The sequence below is a fragment of the Mus caroli genome, chromosome 16, assembly GCF_900094665.2.
Source record: "Mus caroli chromosome 16, CAROLI_EIJ_v1.1, whole genome shotgun sequence".
In the NCBI taxonomy this organism is placed as follows: domain Eukaryota; kingdom Metazoa; phylum Chordata; class Mammalia; order Rodentia; family Muridae; genus Mus; species Mus caroli.
The window spans coordinates 80129421-80153826 of NC_034585.1; the positions used below are offsets into that span (position 1 = coordinate 80129421).

At 38.8% G+C, this 24406-nt stretch overlaps 1 protein-coding gene across 1 annotated transcript in view; it reads right to left on the reverse strand.

The window, feature by feature from the left end:
* Positions 1-24406, reverse strand: part of Cyyr1 (cysteine and tyrosine rich 1) — a 92238-nt gene that overhangs the window by 63431 nt on the left and 4401 nt on the right. Inside the window, exon 2 of the mRNA XM_021185389.2 lies at positions 23120-23222. Within this exon, the coding sequence (XP_021041048.1) occupies positions 23120-23222 (103 nt within the window). The remainder of the gene's footprint in view (positions 1-23119; positions 23223-24406) is intronic.

The following is a 24406-nucleotide window of genomic DNA, read 5'->3' on the forward strand; positions in this document are numbered from 1 at the left end:
AGAAAAGAAGAAGGAAGAAGAAGAGGAGAAGGAAGAAGAGGAGGAAGGGGGGGGGAAGGAAAAGGGGAAAGGAAGGGGGAAGAGGGAAAAGATGTTTTCCTAGTAATGCAAGAGAGTTGTACATTTTGAACACCAAACATTTAATTTAAAGCACTTTTCAAGAGAACATAAGGTGATCTTTTCAATCGATGCAAAGAGGCACTTGATGAACTTCTCCTTCCCTTCTAAGAGGCCCAAGGCTTTGTGTGCAGGACTTAGATGCAGAAGATAATTCCCTTAGTCCACTAAAGAGAACCAGTTAACGTTAACGGGTTTAGGTCACACTTAACTGAGCCTTTGTCCCCAGGCTCTAGAACAAGACAAACTTTGTTATCTCACAGCTTTGATTCAATAAATTCAACATGTCCAGATAATTAAGGTAAAGCAAGAAGTGAAAAGAAATACATTAGAAGTTGGAAGTAAAAATCCTATTTATATTATATTATATATATTATATGTAATATATTATAGTAGTAGTGGGGAGAGGGAAACCTGATCTGGTATTGGGTGAGGGAAAAGAACTGAAGCCCTGAGGGCCAGCAGAAGGAATGGAAACAGGCAACCTCGGGAAATAGGAGTTTACTGGAACACAGAGAAAGTCCTATTCTGTTGATTTACTTGTTGTTCTGTTTTGTCTTCTTTTGTTGAGGCAAGATCTCACACTACAGTTGACGCTAGTCCCAAACCCTTTATCTAGTCCTATCTGGCCTTATGACAACCCTCCTGACTTGCCTTTTTGATTGTTGGGATGACAAGTCCAAGTCACCATACCCAACTCTATTTGGTCTTTTTATTTATCATTGGAATTGCATGCAGGCAATCAGTTTTCTTCACCCAACCCCTCAAATAAAAAGGTAGGGGACTCACTGCTAAGGGTGGTCACCCAGAAAACATGCTGGGCAGGATTTATGTATTACATGTTAAAGCAGAAATTGTAGAGTAAGATTTGTGCCTGATCAAATTATAGATTTTGGTATAGTGATTCATAAATCAGCCCTTGAAATCCCAAGGGTAACAGATAAATCCAAGTGTATGTGGGATTTACTGCACGAGTGACTATCAGGGGGAGGCTATGTTTATAAATCTCTTTCCAATTTACAAAGCTACATTTTTATAAACTCATGACACGCTTGATGAGGATACATTCCAACATTTCTGACGACCCTGGGAGTACACAGACTGAAGATAGTGTTAGAAGCCAGGTAAGTCATCTGCCTTAAATTATTTAATGATACATAATGTTTTATACTGACCTATATTTTAAAAAGCAGTTTCATAATGAAACATAGATGTTTGATAATACTGATTCAGATAAATCATTTGGACATGAAATGACATGTAAATACTCATATAACTTAAATATTCATATAACTAAGTGCCACAACCATCTGAAAGCATGCTCATATTCAGAAACATGAAATGATACAATCTCTTGACTATTATTATGGTCTATGTTTACATTTTAATTAGGCAAACATAATTTCTAATACACTTTTTTTACCAATATAAAATGCTAAAGCTGATTTTATAACCTTGGTGTACTGGCTAGTTTTGTGTGTCAACTTGACACAGCTGGAGTTACCACAGAGAAAGGAGCTTCAGTTGAGGAAATGCCTCCATGAGATCCAGCTGTAAGGCATTTTCTCAATTCGTGATCAAGGGGGAAAGGCCCCTTGTAGGTGGGACCATCTCTGGGCTGGTAGTCCTGGTTCTATAAGAGAGCAGGCTGAGTAAGCCAGGGGAAGCAAGCCAGTAAAGAACATCCCTCCATGGCCTCTGTATCAGCTCCTGCTCCCTGACCTGCTTGAGTTCCAGTCCTGACTTCCTTTGGTGATGAACAGCAGCATGGAAGTGTAAGCCGAATAAACCCTTTCCTCCCCAACTTGCTTCTTGGTCATGATGTTTGTGCAGGAATAGAAACCCTGACTAAGACACTTGGTAAAAAGGAATTCTAAGGAGACACTTGGGTCTCTCAATTATAAAATTGTTGAAACAATGGACTCCAAAGAAATGGATATTTCTCCAGGAATCTCATGCTGGAAGGAGGGCAGCCAGAAGGGTAGCTTGTCTCCCTGCAAGAGATTTCAAACAATTCTACTTGTCAGGCCAGGACAGGATGAGACTGTGAAACCTGCAGGAGATGGGTCAGTGGCCAGTGGGACCGCACGCTGATTGGCCCTGCTCAGATGCCTATCCTGGCCCTCCCTACATTTAGACTTTATTCCTACATCAGGACCCTGAAGATGGACTCGAGGGTTTGCTGGATCTGTCTCTTTGTCTCTTTTCCAATATATCCACATTGAATAAATCTCCCCTTTCTGGCTTTCACTATTAATTTACCTCTCTTTATTGACTAGTAAGGACCAGTGGCTAGACCCGATATGTGGCATACATTTTGACCTCCTTGGATCAATACAAAGCAGAGAATAATAAATGATAAAATGTACCCGTTATCTATCATAGTCTTTGTTTAAATTTTAATTAGGCAAATACACTTACCAATCTTAAACTCCGTTGTTTTGTAGCTGTTTTGAGAAATGACCTTTTCCAGGTTCAGTTCTTTCCCATGTGATTTCCACATCCAGAATCATAGGACTTGCTTCCCTCTCGCACATCCGTACCTTCAAGGCCCACCTGGCCCACACTTTATCATTTCATCCCATCCTCTGCTTTCAAGCCCACTTGAGACACAGCACTTGTCCTTTCTTCACAGAAGGATGCTAATCAACAACTCAAAGGTTTATGTGCAGGATGCCAGAGTTCATGAATGACAGCACATATAAACGGGTTCATGATGCAATGGTTCCTATCTCATAATTAACACGATAGTTATTACATATATTTATTTAATAAAAATATGTAGAATTGTACTAATAATGAAATAGCATTGTTATATAATAAAATTAAGGATGGTTTATATTATTTATTTGTAAGGAATAAAAGGCAAAACCAATATAAGTTACCATTCAATGGCATACAGAATCCAGTAGAAATATCAGTTCTGTGGCATCAAGATACTGAGAACATAAGTAGCCTTGTGTTTTAGTTATGCTAGGAGCAATTCTTGCCTTAGTAGATGTGTTACTTAAATTATGTGACATCTCAAAAAAAGGAAGAAAGGAAAGGAAAGGAAAGGAAAGGAAAGGAAAAGAAAAGGAAAGGAAAAGAAAAGGAAAGGAAAAGAAAAGGAAAGGAAAGGAAAAAAGAAAAGTCTGTTGTGGCCTGCAGTTTCAGATATATTTAATCCATCAAGGCAGAAACAGCACGGTGGTAGGAGAGGCTCTGTCTGTGGCTCCGAGAACATACAGCTCTGATTCCTTACATTATGATAGGCAGAAAATATAGAAAGCAGGCTAGAAAAAGAAATGGGTATATCTTTCAAGGCTCACCTCAAGTAATCCACCCTTGCCAGCCAAAGCTCTAACTCCTGAAGGTCCCACAACCTTAAAATTGGTACCAGAAGTTGGGGACTGATCATTCAAAGCATAAACCCCTGGGGGATACTTTAGAGTCAACCCATAAGACCATCATATATTAGTCCATATGCTTGAAGCACATTGTGATAAAGACCATGTAGTAGTTAATAAGGGCTAAGCACCAGGTCCTATTCTTGATTCATCTAATCCGATAGGAACCAATGGGCAGATTCTAATGACATCACCATTTCCTAACCATCATTTTGGTAGATGCAGTGATTTATAAATTTGGCCTTTTTTTAGACTTCTAAGAACTCTCTTCACTGCTCTCCTTACCGTATTCAAGCACCTTAATGAAACAGAAGTGAACCTTTGCATTTCATTTTCAATACTCCTTAATAGAGTTGCCATAGTAATTTAAGATAATGCTTCAGGGTCACTCTATTTAATTGTAAAGAAGTTACGGCTCATGAAATGACTGTTTAATTATGTATCATAATTTGATAATTAAGTAGATTATTAGGGTTCCAAAATAAAATGATTTTTGATGTGGCTTATTCAGACTAGCATGTTCCTAGGACCATTTGTTCCAGGATTTTCCTGTGAGGAGAGATGGTAGGAACAGATTTGTCTCATGCATAGTTCACCTACTGTATCTGAATGTCTAGATTAATTCCTGGGAAAGTGTAGTTTTAGAAGTCACTCCCAGGAGAATTTCATAAATATTATCTGTTGAGAACGTGTGCAGTAAGCTAACTTGAATGCTGTAAAATCTCTGGTTTTAGGTTTTGCTGAATAGACACAATGAAGACTGGTGTTTACAAATGCAAAACACTTAAAAAGCTTGCATACCATTTAAGAAATGGATACTTTTTTTTTTTCTTACAAGTAGATACTGGTTTGAACGTGTTATTTGTAACAAATGATGCTGTGCAGGAAAAGAAATAACTTGCACGGGTTTCTAGGTCTTTAAATCAAACCTCTGATTAATTGAGACACCTGGGGGTTGGGATGCCTAATGGCATAATCTGAAAAGCAGAAAAGATTTTACTGGCTTTGGAAAAATCGTTTCAGGATAAGCTTCTTTCCCGTGAGAACTATTTTTCCTCCTCTATCCAGAAATGCATAAATTTGGGGCCTCCTCAATTCTGTGTATGCTCTCTCTCTTAAATATTTAGGCTACCAAAAAAAAAAAAAAGAGTCAAGATAAATTATTGTTTCTCTTTTTTTATTTAATGGATTTTTTTAAAAAAAATGTGTGAACCTAGTTTGGAGAGCCTGCCAATGATCAGAAAGCCTTGATTTTAATATTGCTATCTTCCTTCACAAATAGCAATGAGACATTTCAGGAAACATTATTTTTCTCTTAATAAACCTTTTCAAGTCATTTTTACTCATTTTCATCATGTAATTTAATTATCAACATCCATAGCTTTCTGTTTTCCTAGTCCAGATCTTTATTTCACCTTACTTATGGGATCTCTTTTCATAAAGTGTATGAAGTTGATACTTCAGCTATTGCTGTAGTAAGTTTCTGGTTAACTGTGGATGTATAGAATGAACCATCTCTCCAAAGATCTCAGATACTAACTGAGATACTTGCCCAAATAGCAAATGATAGGAAGTATTCGGATTTTAAGCTGGAGTAGAATGGCAGAGATACAAGTTGTCCTTGTATTATTTATAACTCACTGGACTAACAGTTAATTAAAATGAAAGATGTAGAGGGCTGGGTGTGGTGGTACCTTCTTTTAGTCTCAGCACTACAGAGGCAGAAACAAGTTTGAGATCAGCCAGGTCTACCAAGAAAGTCCAAGGACAGCCAGGGCTACACAGAGAAACCCCGTCTGAAAAACAACAACAATAACAACAACACAAATTATATAGTAGAGAGAGATATATAATTACATGTAGGCCACATAGATAGGTTGTGCTTTTTTCCCCTAGAAGATGATTTTTCCAAACATAAGGTTTTTGTTTGCTGCTCATAAAACCCAGCATCACAACTGTGCATTTCTCCTTTAGATTTGTTCTTTTACTAAAAGGGGACTCATGGTTCTTTCACTAAGCATCTTTCCACAATAACACGCCCTGGGAGACTTAGTGTCCCAAGTGGGCACCCATGGTTTGGTGTTGGCTCTCTTTTGACATTTTTAAGGCATTATGAGCTATGGGCTAATGAAACAGGTTCCTGCCCTTCTTTTTATTTATCTGAAAAATGTAATAGTTGTATCTGCTTGTCACTTTATGCCAACAAAGGACGCCTTGTCAATACAGACTATGATAGCCACACATTTCGGCAACTCCCAAGTGAGACATTTTGGTCAAATAGAAGGAACTGCTGTTAGAATTTCCTCATAAGTGAATTTACATCAACATAGGAGATATGGGTGTTATCCTGTAATGAATCTATACTAATCAAGCATTTTATTCCCCAGGAAAGTGATGTTTTGGTCCAGTGTAAGCAACTGTTGTTAGATATTCTTTATCTGTATGCTGAACTCTCTACATGAAAACCTTAAAGGTTTTTCAAAGTGCTTCTATATCACAAAGCAACTTAGAAGCCTGGATGTGTCCTTTTACAGGCTAGGTTTGCTCAGTCTTGCTACTATTAACATTTTGAACCAAATCATTCTTCGTTGTGAAATACCGGCCTGTGCATTAGAGGATGTTTAGCAGTATGTCTGACTTCAACCCGAAGATGTCAAAGGGGTATCAGCGACACCACTTTCCCTAATTTTTCCCCCTTCCCTTCTCCCTCTTGCTCAGGCCCCTACTTGCTCTGGCCCAAAGGTTTACCATGTGGTTGCTGTGATTTGAACTCATGACCTCCAGAAGAGCAATTGGTACTCTTAACAGCTGAGCCATCTCACCAGCCCCTCTTAAATATTTTAAAGTATCCAATGTAGGGACAAAAGTCTTACTAGTTGAAAACCACTATTGTAGATATTTCAGGATTTTTATCCTGCTCTATCAAGACAACCTAATCTTACTGCTATGATACATCTTCGTATGTCTCACCCTGTGCCCATTCCTGAACCATTTTCTCCAAATTTGGGTATTCATTCATCACATACAGCAAACATTTTTATATACAACTTTAAGATGTTGTACTGGCTGGTTTTGTGTGTCAACTTGACACACAGGCTGGAGTTATCATAGAGAAAGGAGCTTCCCTTGAGAAAATGCTTCCATGAGATCCAGCTGTAAGGCATTTTCTCAATTAGTGATCAAGGGCTCATTGTGGGTGGTGCCATCCCTGGGCTGGTGATCCTGGGTTCTATAAGAAAGCAAGCTGAGCAAGCCAGTAAGTAACATCTCTCCATGGCCTCTGCATCAGCTCCTGCTTCCTGACCTGCTTGAGTTCCAATCCTGTCTTCCTTTGGTGATGAACAGCAATGTGCATGTGTAAGCTGAATAAACCCTTTCCTCCCCAACTTGCTTCTTGGTCATGATATTTGTTCAGGAATAAAAACCCTGACTATGTCACATGTGTATACATGTAACTGATATGGTTGTATTACAGTATTCTACATGTTCCTTACGACACCGAGGAGATAAAAGTGGGCATAAATTCCATGGTTTACCAGTACCTGCTTAGTGGTTCATCTTTAAAGATATTGATTGAACACAGTTGGGAGACCACCCTTGTAAGACATAATTCTATGCTTTTTAATAAAAATATGTTGTGGGTGACAGAACCCAATAAGTACATACCCATTCCATCACAGCCATAGGGCCATTTGACCTCCTCTCCAGTAAGAGGCAACTAAGAGAGAAATAAATGGACTTGCCCCTTTAACAGATATAAAGCCAGGAGGGGTCCTGGCTTTGCTGGTCTCCATAGCCCTCCCCACCTCTCTCTCTCTCTCTCTCTCTCTCTCTCTCTCTCTCTCTCTCTCTCTCTGTCTCTGTCTCTGTCTCTCTCTGAATCTTACAAGTGAAGATTTGTTTAAGTTTGTAAATGTCTTCTAACCGGATAGCGTTTTATCACACTCTAAACTGCCAAGGGACTGGGTGTCACACAGTGAAAGAACGAGATCTAAAAAATGAATGTAATATGTAGTGTTCCCTTAGGAGTTTACAATCAAGTAGAGCTATCTCAGCTGGCATGGTCACAAATGTGCAAATGGAAGGGAGAAATGGTTAAAGAATCAAGAGAATAAATTGCTTGAAAAACTCAGAGAAAGGGATCAAATGCTTATTTATTGGCTGGAGGGACAGAAAATTATTAAGAATGAGGAAGAACTGATATGTGTATCCCTTGATTTAAATTCGTTGTGCAGCTTGACATTTCTCCATTTCATGGTTATTCATCATAACAGCAGAAGTAAATTATTGTGATAGATAACTTAAACAGTTCACTCTTCGAACACTGGTAATTTATGTCTCTCCCTCTTCCCCCAGTGTTCCTAGAAGCCTGTCAATGCTATATTGATATTTTCAGAGGCTCAGCTCTTGGCTTCATTACTTTTCTTACCACTCTTTTGTTCTCCTGCTCATTGATTTTTGCCTTTGAGTTTATTTTCTTTGTCTTTTCCTGACTTCTAAAGATGGAAGCAGATTATTGATCCAAAGAATTCTTTTCCTAATATAAGTTTTAATCCTGTATATTACTTTCCAGACACTATAAGCACCATTCCTTATTTCTTAATTTCCGTTTAAAGCCTCTCTATTTTTTTTACAGTGTCCTTATGATTGCTTCTTGAGTCATGTGTTTTCATAAGGAGGATTTCAAGTATTTCCTTCATCAAGATTCCTCTTACCTGTTTCCTGACTTCTAGTATTAATTATGTTGATGAAAGATTGTGTACTTCATTCTTTTCAATTTTAAGGTTTTTTTTTTTTTTTTTTGACCAAGGATGTGGTCTTTATTAACACATGTTTAAGGAAAGCATTTGCACATGATAGATACAGGCTTCTGTTGGCTGGGGTGTTCTGTGCATTATTAGTTCATAGTACAGGTCACGTCTTGTAAATTTTTGCTGGTTTTCCTCTCTAGCAACTCTGTGTTTGGAAGAGATCCTCACTAAGTATGGACCTGTCTTTTCTGCATCCCTCTTCTTCCTGTGTCTGTTTCATGAATGGTTGCTATTGATTCTTAGCTGTGTGTGCACTTAGGATAGCCACGTATTCTTGACTCATGGACCACTGCATCGTTACGTAACATTCTACTTTATCTTTGGTAATATTCTCTGCTCTGAACTTTTGCTTAAGTTACTATTGTCGTATCACTTTCTTTTAGTAACTGGTTCCATGGTGCATCATTCCCGATCCTCCTGATTTTGTAGTGAATTTAAATCACGATTTTTCAGGTGAGTTTCAAATAGTATAGATTTATGAATTTCAAATAGCTAGTATAGATTTGAGTTACACTTTGTATTTTAAGAAGCCAACTTTTGTCATTTATTTGTTACATTTAAATTATTAGTGTGATTATTGGTAACTTTGAACTTACAGTTTTGTAATTCCCATTGTCCCTTCCATCTTTTTCCTTGTCCCTTTTATTACCTTCTGTGCCTTCATGTTTGGTTAAATCAGTGTGTAATATTTCCTTCCCTTTGCGGCCGTGAAAATATAACTGAGTAAAGCAGCTTCAGGGTTCATTTTGGCTCATGGTGTGAGGGTGCAGCTGTCATAATGGAAACAGCTCATGGCGTGAGGTAACAGTCGGTTGTCCTGGGCAACAAGGTCATGGAGTGAGGGTTGCAGCTTTCATCATGGGGAACAAGCTCATGGCATGAGGGTGCAGTCCGTCATAATGGGGAAGGCATGGAGGCAAGTGGGAAATGAGGTGAATCATGGTGCTGCATAGGCAAGGTAAATCTCATTCCTCAACTCCTTCACTGTTGTTCAGTCCAGGACCTCTGTCCTAAGAGTAGAGCTGTCCAAGTTCAGATTGCTCCTCTCAGCAATACCTCTCTGGAATCAGATACACTCAGAGATGTACTGCCACATGATTTGAAAGCACATTGACAGTGATAATTGGCCATCATCATTAGCTTTCCATTTTAACCATGGACTGTACATTTTGATAAATTCTGCTATAGGCCAGTAAATCTGTTGTTTTTACCGGATGCTCAAGGGAAAGATAGAAGGCAGGCTGATCTTTGAATGAATTTGGTATCACTTTCACAGGATAGCAACACGTTCACAGGATACTTTGTCATCCCAACTCTCCAGCTTTGCTCCTAGGTATTGTGCCTGTGACATAACAATGCCCATTGCATGCATTGTACCTTGTAAGTGCATTATAGCACATTATGTTTTCCATGTGGCTATCAGGTGCATTTTCAAGACTAGGAGGAGGCAAAAAGCAGACTAATACTTACCAGTCCCAGACCAGATTTTCTTAATCTCATTTGCTTTCCCATATTCCAATTTGCTTTCTGGCACCATCTGCTTCATTGCTTATCTTCTTTTAGTAATCCTTTTAGGTCAGATCTGCTGGCCTAATGCTGTCACAGTTTTTCTTAATAATGCAACCTTTTGTTTTCTTAATCTCAACATGGCTGTTTTTGCTGAGGGCTATTTTTACTGGATATAGAAATGTAGATTTCTACTTTTCCAGCACTTGAGAAAAAAAGTATCATTTTTCTGTCCTCTGTATTTCTGACGAAAAAAAAAGGAAAAAAAATTCAAAACATGGTTCCACTAAGGTAATGTCCTTTCAAATTATTTTCTTTATTTTTTATTGATTGATTGATTGATTGACTGATGATGATTTGCCTGGGTGTGAATTTATTTGGGTTTTTCCAATTTAAAATTGGCAGAGATTCTTGGATATATAAATTCTTTAATAAAGCTGGATGTTTCTTCATTATGTCCCCCTCTTCCCACTTTATTCTATCATTCTCTAGTAGGTAATTCCCACACCCCTGCCATCTTTTGATTGGCTTCTCCCTTGTGATAAAGACCTTTCCTTAATCTTCTGTGTGTTGAGTAATGATGCACTGTACCCTGGACTTTTTAAAGACCAAGTCATGAGACAGAATTCTGTTAGAGAAAATAATCATTTAGATTCAGTTGAAAGCATAGATCCAACTTCTATGAGTGGCAGTTGTTGTTATAGCAATTTCCTCCGAGTTGGGACAGTCTGTGCCGCAGGGAGTCTCTTAAAGACTCAGGACATTCTTAGATGGGCCTCCTTAAAGATCAGGAGGTAAACAACTCAGAATTTTCAGGAACTTCCTGAGACTGACAAGTTTCACTAGCCCCTCCCCCTTCTCCCTCATGGACCATTACCCATACTGGCATAGGCTTTCTGTCATGTAGCTGCTTTAGAGTCAATTTTGCTCCATAAGTAACACCCCACACACACATACTCCTGTAAGTAATCCTAATAAACTCATTGGTTTAGTAAGTTTGACTTAGGTGGTATCTTTATTTTGGTTTGTTGCCAATACGCTATCTGGGCTGAGGAGACATTTGTTCAGGAGTTCATACATAATTAAAGGAGCCTCTTCTTGAGTTTCCTCATCCTTTATCATTTCCATAGTATTTTCTGCTTCCATAAGATGAACCCTTTTGGATCTCTTGCCAAAAGATGTGCTTATAAATAAAGCACATAAATACCAACTTTTTTGAACATATTCACAATGGGCTCATATATAGGAAGAAGGAAGGAAAGAAGGGAAGAAAGGAGGGAGGGAGGAGGGGAGGAGGGAGGGAGAGAGGGAGGGTAGGAGTGTGAGCATATGAATGAGAATGAGAATAGGGGAGAGAGTGAGACTTGCTCCATGGAGATTGGAGATGCATCCTATCTCCTCTGATTAGAAAGTCAGGTCTGCACTGCAATTGTCCTAGCTTTGGGCCCTACTGGGTCTCATTGTTGCAGTGTCCCTTGCTGCTGTGCTTCACTGTTTAAGGGATCTTCCAAGATGTTGGGTACAAAGGACTACAGAAAAGAAAAACATTCCAGATGCGCCCCCCCCCCCAATACCTGAGCACAAAGAGACTTTACTTGCCCAGCCAAAGCTAGAGACCTCCTCCTACAGTTCTGAATGGTATGGAAGTCCACCTAGTACCTGGGATATGTTTGGTCCACTGTGGATTAAACAGAGGAAGTAACCTGGCAAAGGCCGTAATTAATTAGGCATAACTAAATTTGTCTTGAATCTGCCAGGTAGCCATAGCCCGGGGTCGTTGCTGTACACACCCAGTCCAGGTTTGAGAGCTGCATTCAGTGGTAGCTTGGGGCAGAATGTGCTTTCTCCATCTCACTCAGAATCAAAACCAAGGCTTCCACTCAAAAAGGAAGAAACAAAACTATCATAAGCACAGCAAATAGCCGGGCAGTGGTGGCACATGCCTTTAATCCCAGCACTTGGGAGGCAGAGTCAGGCAGATTTCTGAGTTTGAGACCAGCATGGTCTACAAAGTGAGTTCTAGAACAGCCAGGGCTATACAGAGAAACCCTGTGACAGACACACACACACAAGCTAAAAAAAAAAACAGGGCAAATACGCCATGCAATGTATAATAAGTTGACTATACGAAGCCAAAAAGATGAATGAAAAGAAATTGTTTTAGACATGATCAATCTCAGTCTTTGGAATAACCAGTGGCTCTGAGTTGCCATACAATTTGTTTTTTTTATTTGTTACTAGTGGAAATATTTTCTGTCTGGAGACTACCATGGTTGTATATTATATACAATATCTTCAAGGCAAACTGTTGTTTTTTAACAGCCCTGTAAGTTCTATAAGCACTGGCTTTTATGGAGAGAACTGCTAATTAGCATAATTTTTGAAAAGCCTAATCAGGACCATTCTGAACTGCTACATGCAAAGGCACACTCATATCTATAGATCACTGTGATCACACTGCTGCGATGCACTGCCGTCAGAACACTGCTGTGTACATTCATTATTCATGTACCAGGAGAGAAGAGCCAGGCATGTTCAAAATAGATGCCAGAAATCTTGTGAATTAAATTTCGAAAGGGGAATTAACTAGAATTCTACAGTGAATCTGTTTGTGAAGCCAATCATTACCTCTCGGCGTTTGCTGTTCCATGTGCTATTTCTTTTTCGTAAATAAGAGTTAGGTAACATTATTCAGACTTGTCCATGTTTCTGAGACCCTCTTCTAACTCCCTGGTCAGCCTATGGTAACATGGCAGACATGTAAACCTAAAGGGCATGTCTTTGGGGGCTGTGATATATTTTTTTGGCAATCTCTGGGTAGAGGGATACAACACTTATTGAGCTGCCTTCCAGTCAGCAATCTATAATCACATTTGATGGAGAGGCTGGAGAGCTTCCCTGAGGCTGAGGGTGCTCCCGGGAAGCTCCAGTGTCAGCAGGTGGCGGTAGCAGATGTTACTCCTCTGTTGGCACTAAGGAAGGCCCAGGAAATCCCCTCAGCAGGCGAGGCCCCCTGCAAGGCCTCCAGCTTTCCAAACTCTCTTGGTGATCTGCTCTGTACTTGTTTTCTTTTCTTCCTTAATCCAGATATTTTCCAAGTCTGATATGTTTACTACTGACAAAAATGCATATATCCCTGCTGATTGCTTCCATGTATAAATATATCACCCAGACCCTTTAGGATCCAGAAGCAAATTCTTTATTTCCCTTTTAGCTACTTTCAAGGGAGGGTCAATGAGGTTAAGAAAACAAGAGAATTCCAAGGGCATTTTTTTTCTGCCTCTAAACGTTCATAATCTTTCTTCTATAACTTCATTTTACTACAACCAATATGAAGTATATGAAGCTTCCCCCAAAATGTCTTGTTATCCAGTAAAGGTGAGGCCTCTCCAGCTAGTCTAAGAATGGATATTTTTTACTATTACAATCTTAAAGCAGAAGGTTTAGATACAAAGGATGTGCTTAGATTAATTCTAATCATTAGTTGTAACTCAGATATGAAATTAGCAATGAATGGATGGACAGACTGACGAATGAATGGGTAATGATTAAGTATCACTCACAGAACACTATTCAACTATTAAAAAAGAACAGAAGACTGCCATCTGTACCAGCATGGACAGAGCTAGGATGCATGCATTAAGCAAATGAACCAGAATAAAACCACATTTCCATGTAGAAGCTACAACAAGAAAATCATCTTTTATGTAGATTAACAGTTGCATAGGTTGCAAAGTGGGAGGTGGATGGATAACTGTAGGTTAAATTTGACCACTGCATCTTCTGCCTATGTCAGTTACTGAGCTCCATAAACTTGTGGAACTAATATAGTTTCATTGAAAATAAATTCAGAAAAATAAAAACTGTGTAAACTCCAGAAATTTTTCTGTGTGCAATATCGTAGAAACTGCTATTGTATTTTATGCCTGTGAATGAAATATACATATATATTTTTAACATTTTTGAGTTGGCTCTCTGCAGCCCCAGGTAGTTATTGTTTTTTCAAAATGTAGCATGGAGAAATACTGATCGGCTGACCCCTGGTCAGTGTGAATGTATACAGAAATACAGAAGAAGGAATTTGTGATGTTTTCTGTATTTTTGTGGGATGTGCATAATGGCATGAGGCACTTCTCTTGCTACAGATAAGGTCTACTTCCTTCTGCCCCTTCTTATTACAGTGATATAGAAACCACAAATCCTGTTTGTCTTGAGTCACAAAGATTCTGTGAGTTAAATAGCCCAGACGGTCACCCGTGGCACTTCAGATGGAATCCTATTAGACTTTGTGAGGTTATCCTCACCTGCAGAAATTCATTAGTTAAGAAGTGGGTTCTTCCTAACATTCTGCCATTGGGAGACAGCTGGGAGGTGTTGTGTTCTTGGTGGCAGCTGTCTGCCAGAATTCTTCAGATACAATGGAGGAAAGAAAAAACAAATCACTCAGTGTGTGGAATTTTCCTCTCCTCTATATTACATTTTATCTCTCCAAATTATGGAAGTGAATAAAGACGCAGAGGAGCCCGTTGTCATAACAGTCTGTGGCGGGTGGGTTGCCTTGCTTCCTTGAGGGAGAGCACTCACCAGGAAACACAGAAGTAAATCATCGGAATCAAATCAGCGTTTCAGCTCTCGTCCCCCTCATCTAATTCTAATTTATCATAAACAATGCGATCAGGAAGTGATGAGTGACTCTCATACCCTTTACTGGGATGGCACCTCATTTGTATTCCACGGAAAGATAGTCTCGGAAGCCAATAACATATTCAAATTGTGATTTGAGTTTTCTAAATAAATATTTATCCAGATGATGCATATTAATAATTTAGCACCCACAAACTCTCAAGGTGTTTGCGTTTCAGTGGCGGATTGACTCGCATTAAAACGGTATGTTATTGATTCTATAGAACCAAGAGCTTTGATGATGGGTTGGAAGACTGGCTTCTTACCCTTGCAGGCCTGGAGTCTATAGAAGGACAAACAGGAGACCTTGGAACCAAACCAATGAATACTAATAGGTTAGAGAAGGAGCAGTGTAATATTAAAAGAGAGGAAAGCTTTTAATACAGACATTGGCGATGAGAAAGGGGAGCAAGAAGCATACCAAGTAGAGTGTTATGGTCCTCCTAATATCAACGAATGTCAGGGATCCTTTTCATTTACCCCATCTTGAGATCTTCAAGGAATGCTGAATGCCTCTATCCTACAGAACACTAAAGTTCAACTGGGCTGACCTTAAGTGAGACTTGCATACTTACATTAATCTAGAGTTAGCTAAAACTATCTTAGACAAGTACCCTCTTTAAAAAAAAAAAAAAAAAAAGCAAGGGCTGACTATCTCATACACAGGGCGATGGACTTTGAAGATGTAGGCGAATGTGAAAACAGAATTAGATCTGGGATAGCCCCAAAGCCCATTTGTTAAACACACTTGTTCCTCCGTTGGATGCTATTGGATAAGTGAATTTTCAGAGATAGGATTCAATAGAAGGAAGTTGGATATGTGCCCTTGAAGATAATACTGTGATCCTGAGTCTCTCCCCTCTCCCTCCTCTCTCTCTGTACCATGAAGCAACAGGCCTTCTTATCTACACACCCCACTAATGATGTATTGTGCTGCCTCATGCTCAAAGCCAGAAAAGAAAGTAACCATTTTAAATGGCAGCCTTCAGAATTACAGATCACAACAAACCTTTTCTTTTCCTAAGTAGGATGTATCCAGGTTTTTGCTACACTAACAAACAGGACTAACACATAAGACCTAAGAAACGTTGTGACACAGTACTTTGTACACTGGGTCGGATGCTTCTGCTGAGATACCGGCCTGATTAGGAGTTGTGCTTACTAAAAAAATTTCTAAGCCCTATAGTCTTGATTATATGATCGGTTAACACATAAAGTACTTTCTAATAAGTATATTTTATTTTTAAATTTATTATTATTATTATTGTTAATTATTATCATTGCTGGTGGTAATGGTGTGTGTGTGTGTGTGTGTGTGTGTGTGAGAGAGAGAGAGATAGAGAGACTAAATGATGTATGTGATATCTGACCTGTGACATGTGTGATGTGTGTGTCATGTAGCCGGACATATGTAGGTCAAAGGACAATTCAAAGGAGGTAGTTCTGTCTTTCCACTGTGAGTTCTGGGGATCAAACTTAGGTTGCCAGTCTTATTCAGCTAGCACATTTACTCACTGAGACATCTCACCGGCAGTAATTTTCCTTCAGAGACAGGATCTCCCTTTTCCCGGACTAGCCTTGGACTCACGATCACCCAGCCTCAAGCCCCTGAGTAACTGGGATCATAGATGATTCATATGATTCATGTTCATGTCTATCGTGTCTGTAGGAAATGCCTGTCCTCCTTGCTTTTATTACAGCCATTGTCAGTTTTCTGCGATCTTTATTGCACATAAACCTTAGGCACAGTCTCCAAAATTCAATAGTAAGCAACTCTGAGGATTTTGACCAAAACGGCATGGAACTGACATAGATAGTCCTGGAAAAAATGACATTGTTAAAATATCCCATCTACAGAAATGAGGCTAGCCTCTGTTCCCCCCTCATTATGATGTGGTCTAAATATGAAGTGTCTTCATAAGCACATGTGAGTGAGCCTAGGTACACGTGTGTGGTGCCGTTCTGGAAACGTGGGGAAGCAGAGACTGACTGGAGAGAGGAGGCCCCCAGAATCAGGTCCCTGGGGCTAGCTTATTCTTGCCTACTTCCTGTCTCCTCTCTGCTTCCTGCCAGTGAGCAGTGAGGAAGGTCCTTTGCCACACATTACCTACCTCCGGCTCGTGAGAAGTTGCCCAAGCCTAGAGGGTCACACAATCAGGTGTTCTCGTCACAGTGACACAAAATAGTAAATAACACTATTGAAGTTTTATGTGTTTCTGTTGCTCTGCAAATGCCAAGGATATATGGAGTTGCTTAGGATTTACCCTGAGTCGTTTGCTGGGAGTGGGAGGAGTGATGGGGATGGAGGCCAGGATTTCTGCATACGAGGCAAGTCCTATACTGTTGAGTCCTAACTCATCTCTCTTATGGTCCTTAGGTGGTTTGGGTGTTTATTTGCATACACATTAGGATTCCTAGTATGTGTTGCTGGCATACAGCAGTCCACTACTTTTGTTATGCAAAATGTATACACTGCCAACTTGGTGACATTTTGTTAGTTTAAAAACCCTGTATTAACAGTCACAATATTTATTAATGACAATCAGTAATTTAGTTCTTAGCTTTCTAATTATTTTATCTTCTACTGCCTTATGGGACATGCTGGTTGAGATTCTCAGTGCAATCCTGAGTAGCCACAGTGACAAACAGGCTTGCCTACCACTGGCTTTAAAGGAAGGCAAGCATGGGAATCAAGGCAAAATGATTTGACTTTTGAAGATTATCTATTAACCTAAAATTTCCCCTCTATACATAGTTTTCTAAATGTGAATCCTATTTTATCAGTTCCCCTTATTTTTGAGACTTATTTATTCATAGCGGTGTCTCCTGCAGTTAGGGCTGTTCTGAATTCTTCAGAGTTAAAGATGACTTTCACCTCCTGACCCCTCTGCCTCGACCTCCCAAAGGCTGGCATTATGGGTGTATACTAACTCACTTGGTTTAGGCAGTGCTGGAAACCTAAACTAGGACCTTGTGGATGCTAGGCAAGTTCTCTAGCAACTGTACAACACACCCAGCTCTTGTGTTAGATTTCAGAATAATTCCTCTTCAAGAAGCCTTCGGGGCATGCTCAGGGCAGAGTGAAGGCAAGTCTTTTTTTGGATCTGCCAGGTTTTCAGCTCTACCAACCATAGTGGGCTAAGCAATCTGCTTAGAGCTCTCTGTTACCTGCTAGCTCCTAAAAAAAAAAAAAAAAACAAAACAAAAAACAAAAAAAACAAAAAAAACACGAGCAGGTCTATGTTTTTTTGATGGCTTCATCCTCCAGCAGTTGGTACAGAGCACGGAAGAGCTGGAGTGTATTTCTACAAATTTGTTGACACTATGTTCTAGAAACTTCACGTATTTTTTTCTCAAAACAAATATTCATGTTAAGTTCACTCCATTTATAAAGGCAATTAGAGTAGATAATACATTTTTTTTAAATCTTTTTTTTTTAAAGATTTATTTATTTATTTATTTATTTTTTACATGTAATACACTGTAGCTGTCTTCAGACGCACCAGAAGAGGGCATCAGATCTCATTACGGGTGGTTGTGAGCCACCATGTGGTTGCTGGGATTTGAACTTCGGACCTTCAGAAGAGCAGTCGGGTGCTCTTACCCACTGAGCCATCTCACCAGCCCTAGATAATACATATGACTGAAAAGTTTCATTTATCAACACATTTATATTTGCTGTTAATAAAATAAACCCTAATATATAATTACGCCCTCTAAGAGAGACACCTAATTTCTACCTTGATAAAACAGAAATTATTGTTATATTTTCAACAATTTTCAAGTTCATCTTTATTTTAACATTGTCTTTTTTGGTTGCTGTTCATCATTAATAAAACAAAAGTGAGACTTTCATGCTTGTTAGTTTTTTGGTTTGTTTTTTTAACCAACTCAACGAAAACTAGAGTCACTTAGAAAATGGAACTTTAACTGAGTGATTCCTACCTCCAATAGACTAACCAATATATTGTAGATCAATGGCTGACATGGAAAAGCCAAGGCCACTGGAAATCGTCCCACTTCTAGACTGGTGTTCCTGGATTGTTTAAGAAAGCAGGTCAAATGAGCCAGGTGGAGCAAAGCCATTCTTTCATGTTCCCTGTTTCAGTATCTGCCTCCAGGTCCCCGCCTTTGCTTCCCTCTATGGTGGACTATGTAAGCAAATCAACTTCTTCCTCTCAAAAGGGGCTTCTGGTTGTGTGAATTATCACAGTGACAGAGACACAACTAGAACATCCACTAACTTGAATTTTCTCAGTGCTTACTTTTTTCAGAGGTGTTTTTTTTTCTCATCTCTGAAACTAAAATAATTTTATTTCCATTTAAATGCTATTCTTAATGGATGCAAAAGTCTCTCCTGAGTTTAATTAACATCCTCAGCCCTTTAATTACCACAGGACCACAAATGTCATTTCGAAACGGAAAACCTTTATTCTTTAACTTCGTGTTGACTTCATGCATAGCGTGGCTCTAAAAAAAAAAGAATCACAGTAGTGATATTTATTAGCTGTCTTTGCAGAACTGTGGGTAATACATCTTTCATGTTTCATTGAAAAGAAAAGAAACCAAATCCCACCAGGGCCTGCATTGTTAGTTCTGTCTCTTGATTGCTTCCTATGGGCATGTTTCTCTGCTATTAGATGTGCTTGGCTTAATCTTCAGTTTAAAATGGCAGTCTGGGAAAGCAAAATCCTTTTTTTTTTTGAGTTAGACAATTAAGTCCTACATCTGATGGTCTGGCTCACAGTATCTCCCAGCCAGTCTGGCTCACAGATAAGATTGAACAGTAATTCCTGATATGGCGGAGTGTCTTTATTTTCAGTAAGGTTATGTTTTTACTTTGCTCCAGTGGATAGCAATAAATAGTGATGCTATAACATCCTGTATTCCCTTGGGATTCTACCAGTTCTAAGGAGTACTCTACGAAACACAGCTTTTCTCCCTGGCTTCACTCCTAGGGGATGTCAGTCAGGTTCTATCAACAATGTCCATGTAAGCGTCTCTTTACACATTCATCAGGGTGTCTGTCCCACCTTCTCTGTGGAAGAGTTGCAGAACAATGTGTGTGACTCATTATGGTCATTATATCACTCATTATATCTTATTTCTCAACATAACTCAAAATCTCACATTTTTAAAAAGTATATAGGCTTCTAAACTTCAAGAGCTTGATCTTATTATCAAATAAAAATAAATAAATAAATAAATAAATCTCTTACTCACTGTCATGTCCTGTAGTCTATCCAATGTGTTCCACACATTATGCCCTGTGTCCTTCCTGATCTTTTATCTACAGAATACTTGAAATCTCCATTTGAGGGCTTTCTTAGTGGTACCTAAGATTGTGTCTACCCTACATAAAGTCATATGTCTACTTTTCCCATGGAAAGTCGAATTGTTTTATTTTAATTCGGGGTGGCATAACCAATAAGAGTCTATTAATAACAATCCACCTTTTATCTGATTCCCCCCTCCCCCTTTCTATCTCTGAATCAAAGTTTAATTTCCTTTCCGGCTACTTTGAACAAGATGGGTTTTGCCAAAAGATCATTTCCTCGCTTCTATCTTTGGCTGTGTGTCCAGGAGTCTCTCTGTCTCGAAGGAATTTCCTTTCCTTCACTGTTCATTTGTGTAAACCTTTACCCTTCCTTCCCAACTCTTATCTAATGTCACTTATGAAGCCTTCTCTAAACATCTCACTGTAAATACACAGTTCTCTCTGTCTCTGTCTGTCCCTGTCTCTGTCTCCGTCTCACTCAGACAGACACACACGTGTTAAGTTTTAAAAAGCAACATATCCCCCCTCAGCTGTGATTGCTGCAGTGGTAGACAGAGGCCCCATACCCCTCACTTTAAGCGATTTATAGACATTACGGAATGGCCCAATTATCTTCTGAGCTAGTCCTGATTTTTTTATTTAAAGTTCATTTTAAACTAAAGGTTGGCAATTTTACTTTGAAACTAAGCCACAAGATAAAACCAAAAATAAAATTAACCAAGACTAAATTTTATTATCTCCATTGGTTTTCTTTCTTTCTTTCTTTCTTTCTTTCTTTCTTTCTTTCTTTCTTTCTTTCTTTCTTTCTTTCTTTCTCTCTCTCTTTTCTTTCTTTCTCTCTCTCTTTTCTTTCTTTCTCTCTCTCTCTCTCTTTCTTTCTTTCTTTCTTTCTTTCTTTCTTTCTTTCTTTCTTTCTTTCTTTCTTTCTTTCTTTCCTTTGCTTCTTTCCTGATAACATAAGAAAGTTTAACTTTCTGTTAAGATGATTCAAATTATTCAACAGAATGTGCCCAGAGGCTTGCTAAAGGAAGTATAGATTTTGAATTCCAAACCGGCAATATTGGGAAACATGTGCACAAAAGAACTCATATGACCATTCTTAGGACTCATGCCCACCCCACCCCCACCCCATCCCTATCCCCTCCCCTATCCCCACCCCTACCCCCACCTCCATTCCTTCCCTGTTGCCCTGCACCTAGTTCAACATAATAGAAAAAAAAAGTCTTGGGTGGAGTAGAAAACTCCTTTCAAAGGTTAAACAATCACTGGAAATCCTGAAAATGTATCCTCCTCCATCCAGTGGGAAAAACACTTTAAAGGGTTTTTTTTTTTTTTTCCCCTAAGAATTGTTTAGCAAGAGCTTTACTCAGAAGTTTCTATTTTTGACAGAAAGTTCAGTTTTAACTGCCTGAAATACAATGCCATCTGTGTTTACTTTTCCCCTGCAAAACACAGTTCCCTTTTCCCGTTTATGCATAACAAGTACATGGTGCTAGTAACCCCAATTAATGTGCTGATTGGAAAGGTGTATTCCTTTTTTCTGAATCTAAGTCACAGAAGGCATATTTTCACATTAAAAAAATTTATGATATTCTGGTTAATAGTTATGGCCATAAAATTTAGTTCCCACTGAGACAGGGTGGTAAGTTAATAAACTGGGCACCATACATACTGACATTTAGTGAGTGTCACTACATTTAGTGACATCAAGGGCACAGGACTAAAAAATCCCAAGTTTGCTCATTCATACCCACGACTGGTTCCACTCACACATACACTGGAGCAGTAGTAGCATAAGACATTAAGAAATCATTAAAAATATAATTTATTATTCAGAAGCTTTTAACTATCTTATAGTCTGTATAGCTATCTACAATTATAAAAGTCATTATAGATATTTGAGTTATCCCATTCCTGTGAAAACATATGCTGATTGGCAATTAGTTGCTTTGTCACTGAATCCTCCATAAGGGAAAATTTAGAAAATTTACTTAGCTTATATTTCATTGAATATTTACTCTTCATTTAAAATCAATGCATCATTCATTTTTAAAATTCCATCCTGGCATTTCTTCCATAGCTCATAGTCTTTAAGAGTATCCCAAACCAGATTGTTGGCGAATGATGTACAGTCAAACAGAACTGTATTATCAGGTCTAGTGTGGATTCTTGAAAGTTTTTGTCGTGGTAGAGTTCCCTTTAGGGTTTCCCTTTGGAGAAACAGAGGACTTTGTTGCCAGGCTTCTCAATGGGCATGTTTCTGGAGCAGCCGGGTCGCTCAGAACAAGCCTTGCACATCCTATTTCCTCCTGAGCCTTCAGGAGGCAGAAGCTGAGCTGAGCTACTGCCTAGGAATGGAGGAGTTTCCACTCAGCCATACGCATATGGAGAGGGAAAGCAGGAGAGAACAGAGGCTGGACCTGCAGCATAGCTGAGTCACAGGAGGCTCTGACTACAGGGTGACCTTTTCTACCAGTTCCTGCTTTTCACTCCTCAGCTCTATGCGCAGAGGACCTGCAAGCCCACACTTACATAGATTTAGCAGAAATACAAAATTAGAGACTTTCAGCCCAAAGGCAGGCATCACTCCCGTTGTCCTTTGGTCAGAAGCAGCAATTAAATACATTTTTAATCCAATATGGGGGATCTACTTAACACAGTCTGCGTTTCTGTGTATGGGATGTCTGTCACTCACATCTACCTTTACTTAGGTTCTGAATTTATTTCTGAGTTGTCATATATGCGTTATATAAATAACTGAGATTTCATATTACAGTTGTTTTCTTTATTTATAACCCCTCATTTTCCTTAACTTCCTTAATATATTAGACAGTTTAGGGTATGGTTGGTAAGTAAGCTGACCATGATTTAACAACAAATGTCAGCTTATACATCCTTCAATACAGGAGACTGGAGGATATCATGAGTTTATGAATAGACGACATAACACACTACTCTAGTACATACAAGAAACAATGAAAGCATTGTTTTAAAACTCTCTTCTAACAAAGGCTATTTTTAAATTTGCATATTTATCAAGTAATATTATTTAAATCTCTAGGAACGTTTTTAAATCAATAACCAATCTTTTGATTTGTTTGTGTGACGAAATTTCACACAGTATTCCAGACTGTATGGAAAATAATTATATTACTCAGGCTGCCTTTAAACTCTTGGCAATCCCCCTGGCTCAGTGCTGGAATTACATTATAAGCATGAGCCACCCTCTCCTGCACCAGTCTTCACTGTCTTGTCTGCACTCATATCATAGTGCTTCTTGAAAGTGAGACTGGACCAAAGGAAGAAGCATACGGTGAGGTTTGCCCTTTACTCACGAGAGGATGTTCCCAATATAGGCGTAGTAGGAGCAGCAGTAGGGTGTGTTTCCGTCACAGCAGTAAGAGCGGCACTCTTTGCCACACTGCGCCAGGCAATCTCCTACAATGTAAAAATGAGAATGGTTGAGGTTGTGAAATCTCAGCTTAAGGAAAAGTTATCCTGTTTGAGTCTAAATCAGCCAAGTTTTTGAGCACACAGAGAGGTTCATTTTCACACTCAAAACTCCAAAACCTTTCTAAGGGACTAAATTGGCCTTTCTCCCCAGGTAGACTCTAAGTTGGTAACATAAAGCTATTCTCCCCAAGCCTCCCGCTCTGAACATTGTAACTGCCATTGCAAAGTTGGCTTTGGGTGAACAAGATTATGACAGAAGGAAGGAATATATCAACTCATCAATCAATAAAGTTGCCAGTGGAGTTTTTTATAATAGCTTTTATATAGTAGAATTTCCTGACTTTGGAGTATTGATTCTCTATTAAGTTTAACTAATGAGAAATATTATTGGCATGGGTAATACCAAGAGTGATCATTGGAAACTAATATGTATATTTGCCATGGTAATTTAGTAATGCTTCTTCTTATGTTATTTTTCCCTCCATAATTAGACTTCCTAAACACAATTACAGAATTGACTCTGCATACTGTTGCTCTACTAGGCTTGGAAGGCAATGAGCTGGTGAGAGAAAATGTCCATATAAATAACTTGTAAATTGACAGTTTACCTGATATCATACTGAGGAATCAATAAACAATGTGAAGCAGGGAATTTCTGATTAAAAGGATGTGTTGAACCCAACATGACCATGTTGCTTTTCAGTATGTAATTTTCAACAAGAGAATTTATACAAAAATATTTAATAAGACTCACACTTACCTTAAACAACTCTTTGCTCTACCTAATGATTTATTTTTACAGTATACGGTTATTACTGAGCTCTAAGAAGCAGTATAAACTATAGTGTATGTGTTTCAGGTACATATTTAAAAAGCATTCTGCTCCCACAATATACATTCTGTCCCCGAGAATTTCAAAATGAGCCACTTCCAGCTCAACTCCTGAAAGTAATGGGGATTGTATGCTATAATTTATATATAGTTTTTATTCCTAACAAAGATAAGATATTGAAAGTACAAGATATTATGTTTATGGACACATGTTATTTTATTGCTTTTTTTTTTTTAAAGCAAACCTTCGGGAGCTTATAAACCAGGTCTTCCTAAGACATGATCCAAATAGAGCAGAGGCCATCTGACTTTGTTAATTAATGTGGTTCTCGTGGAAC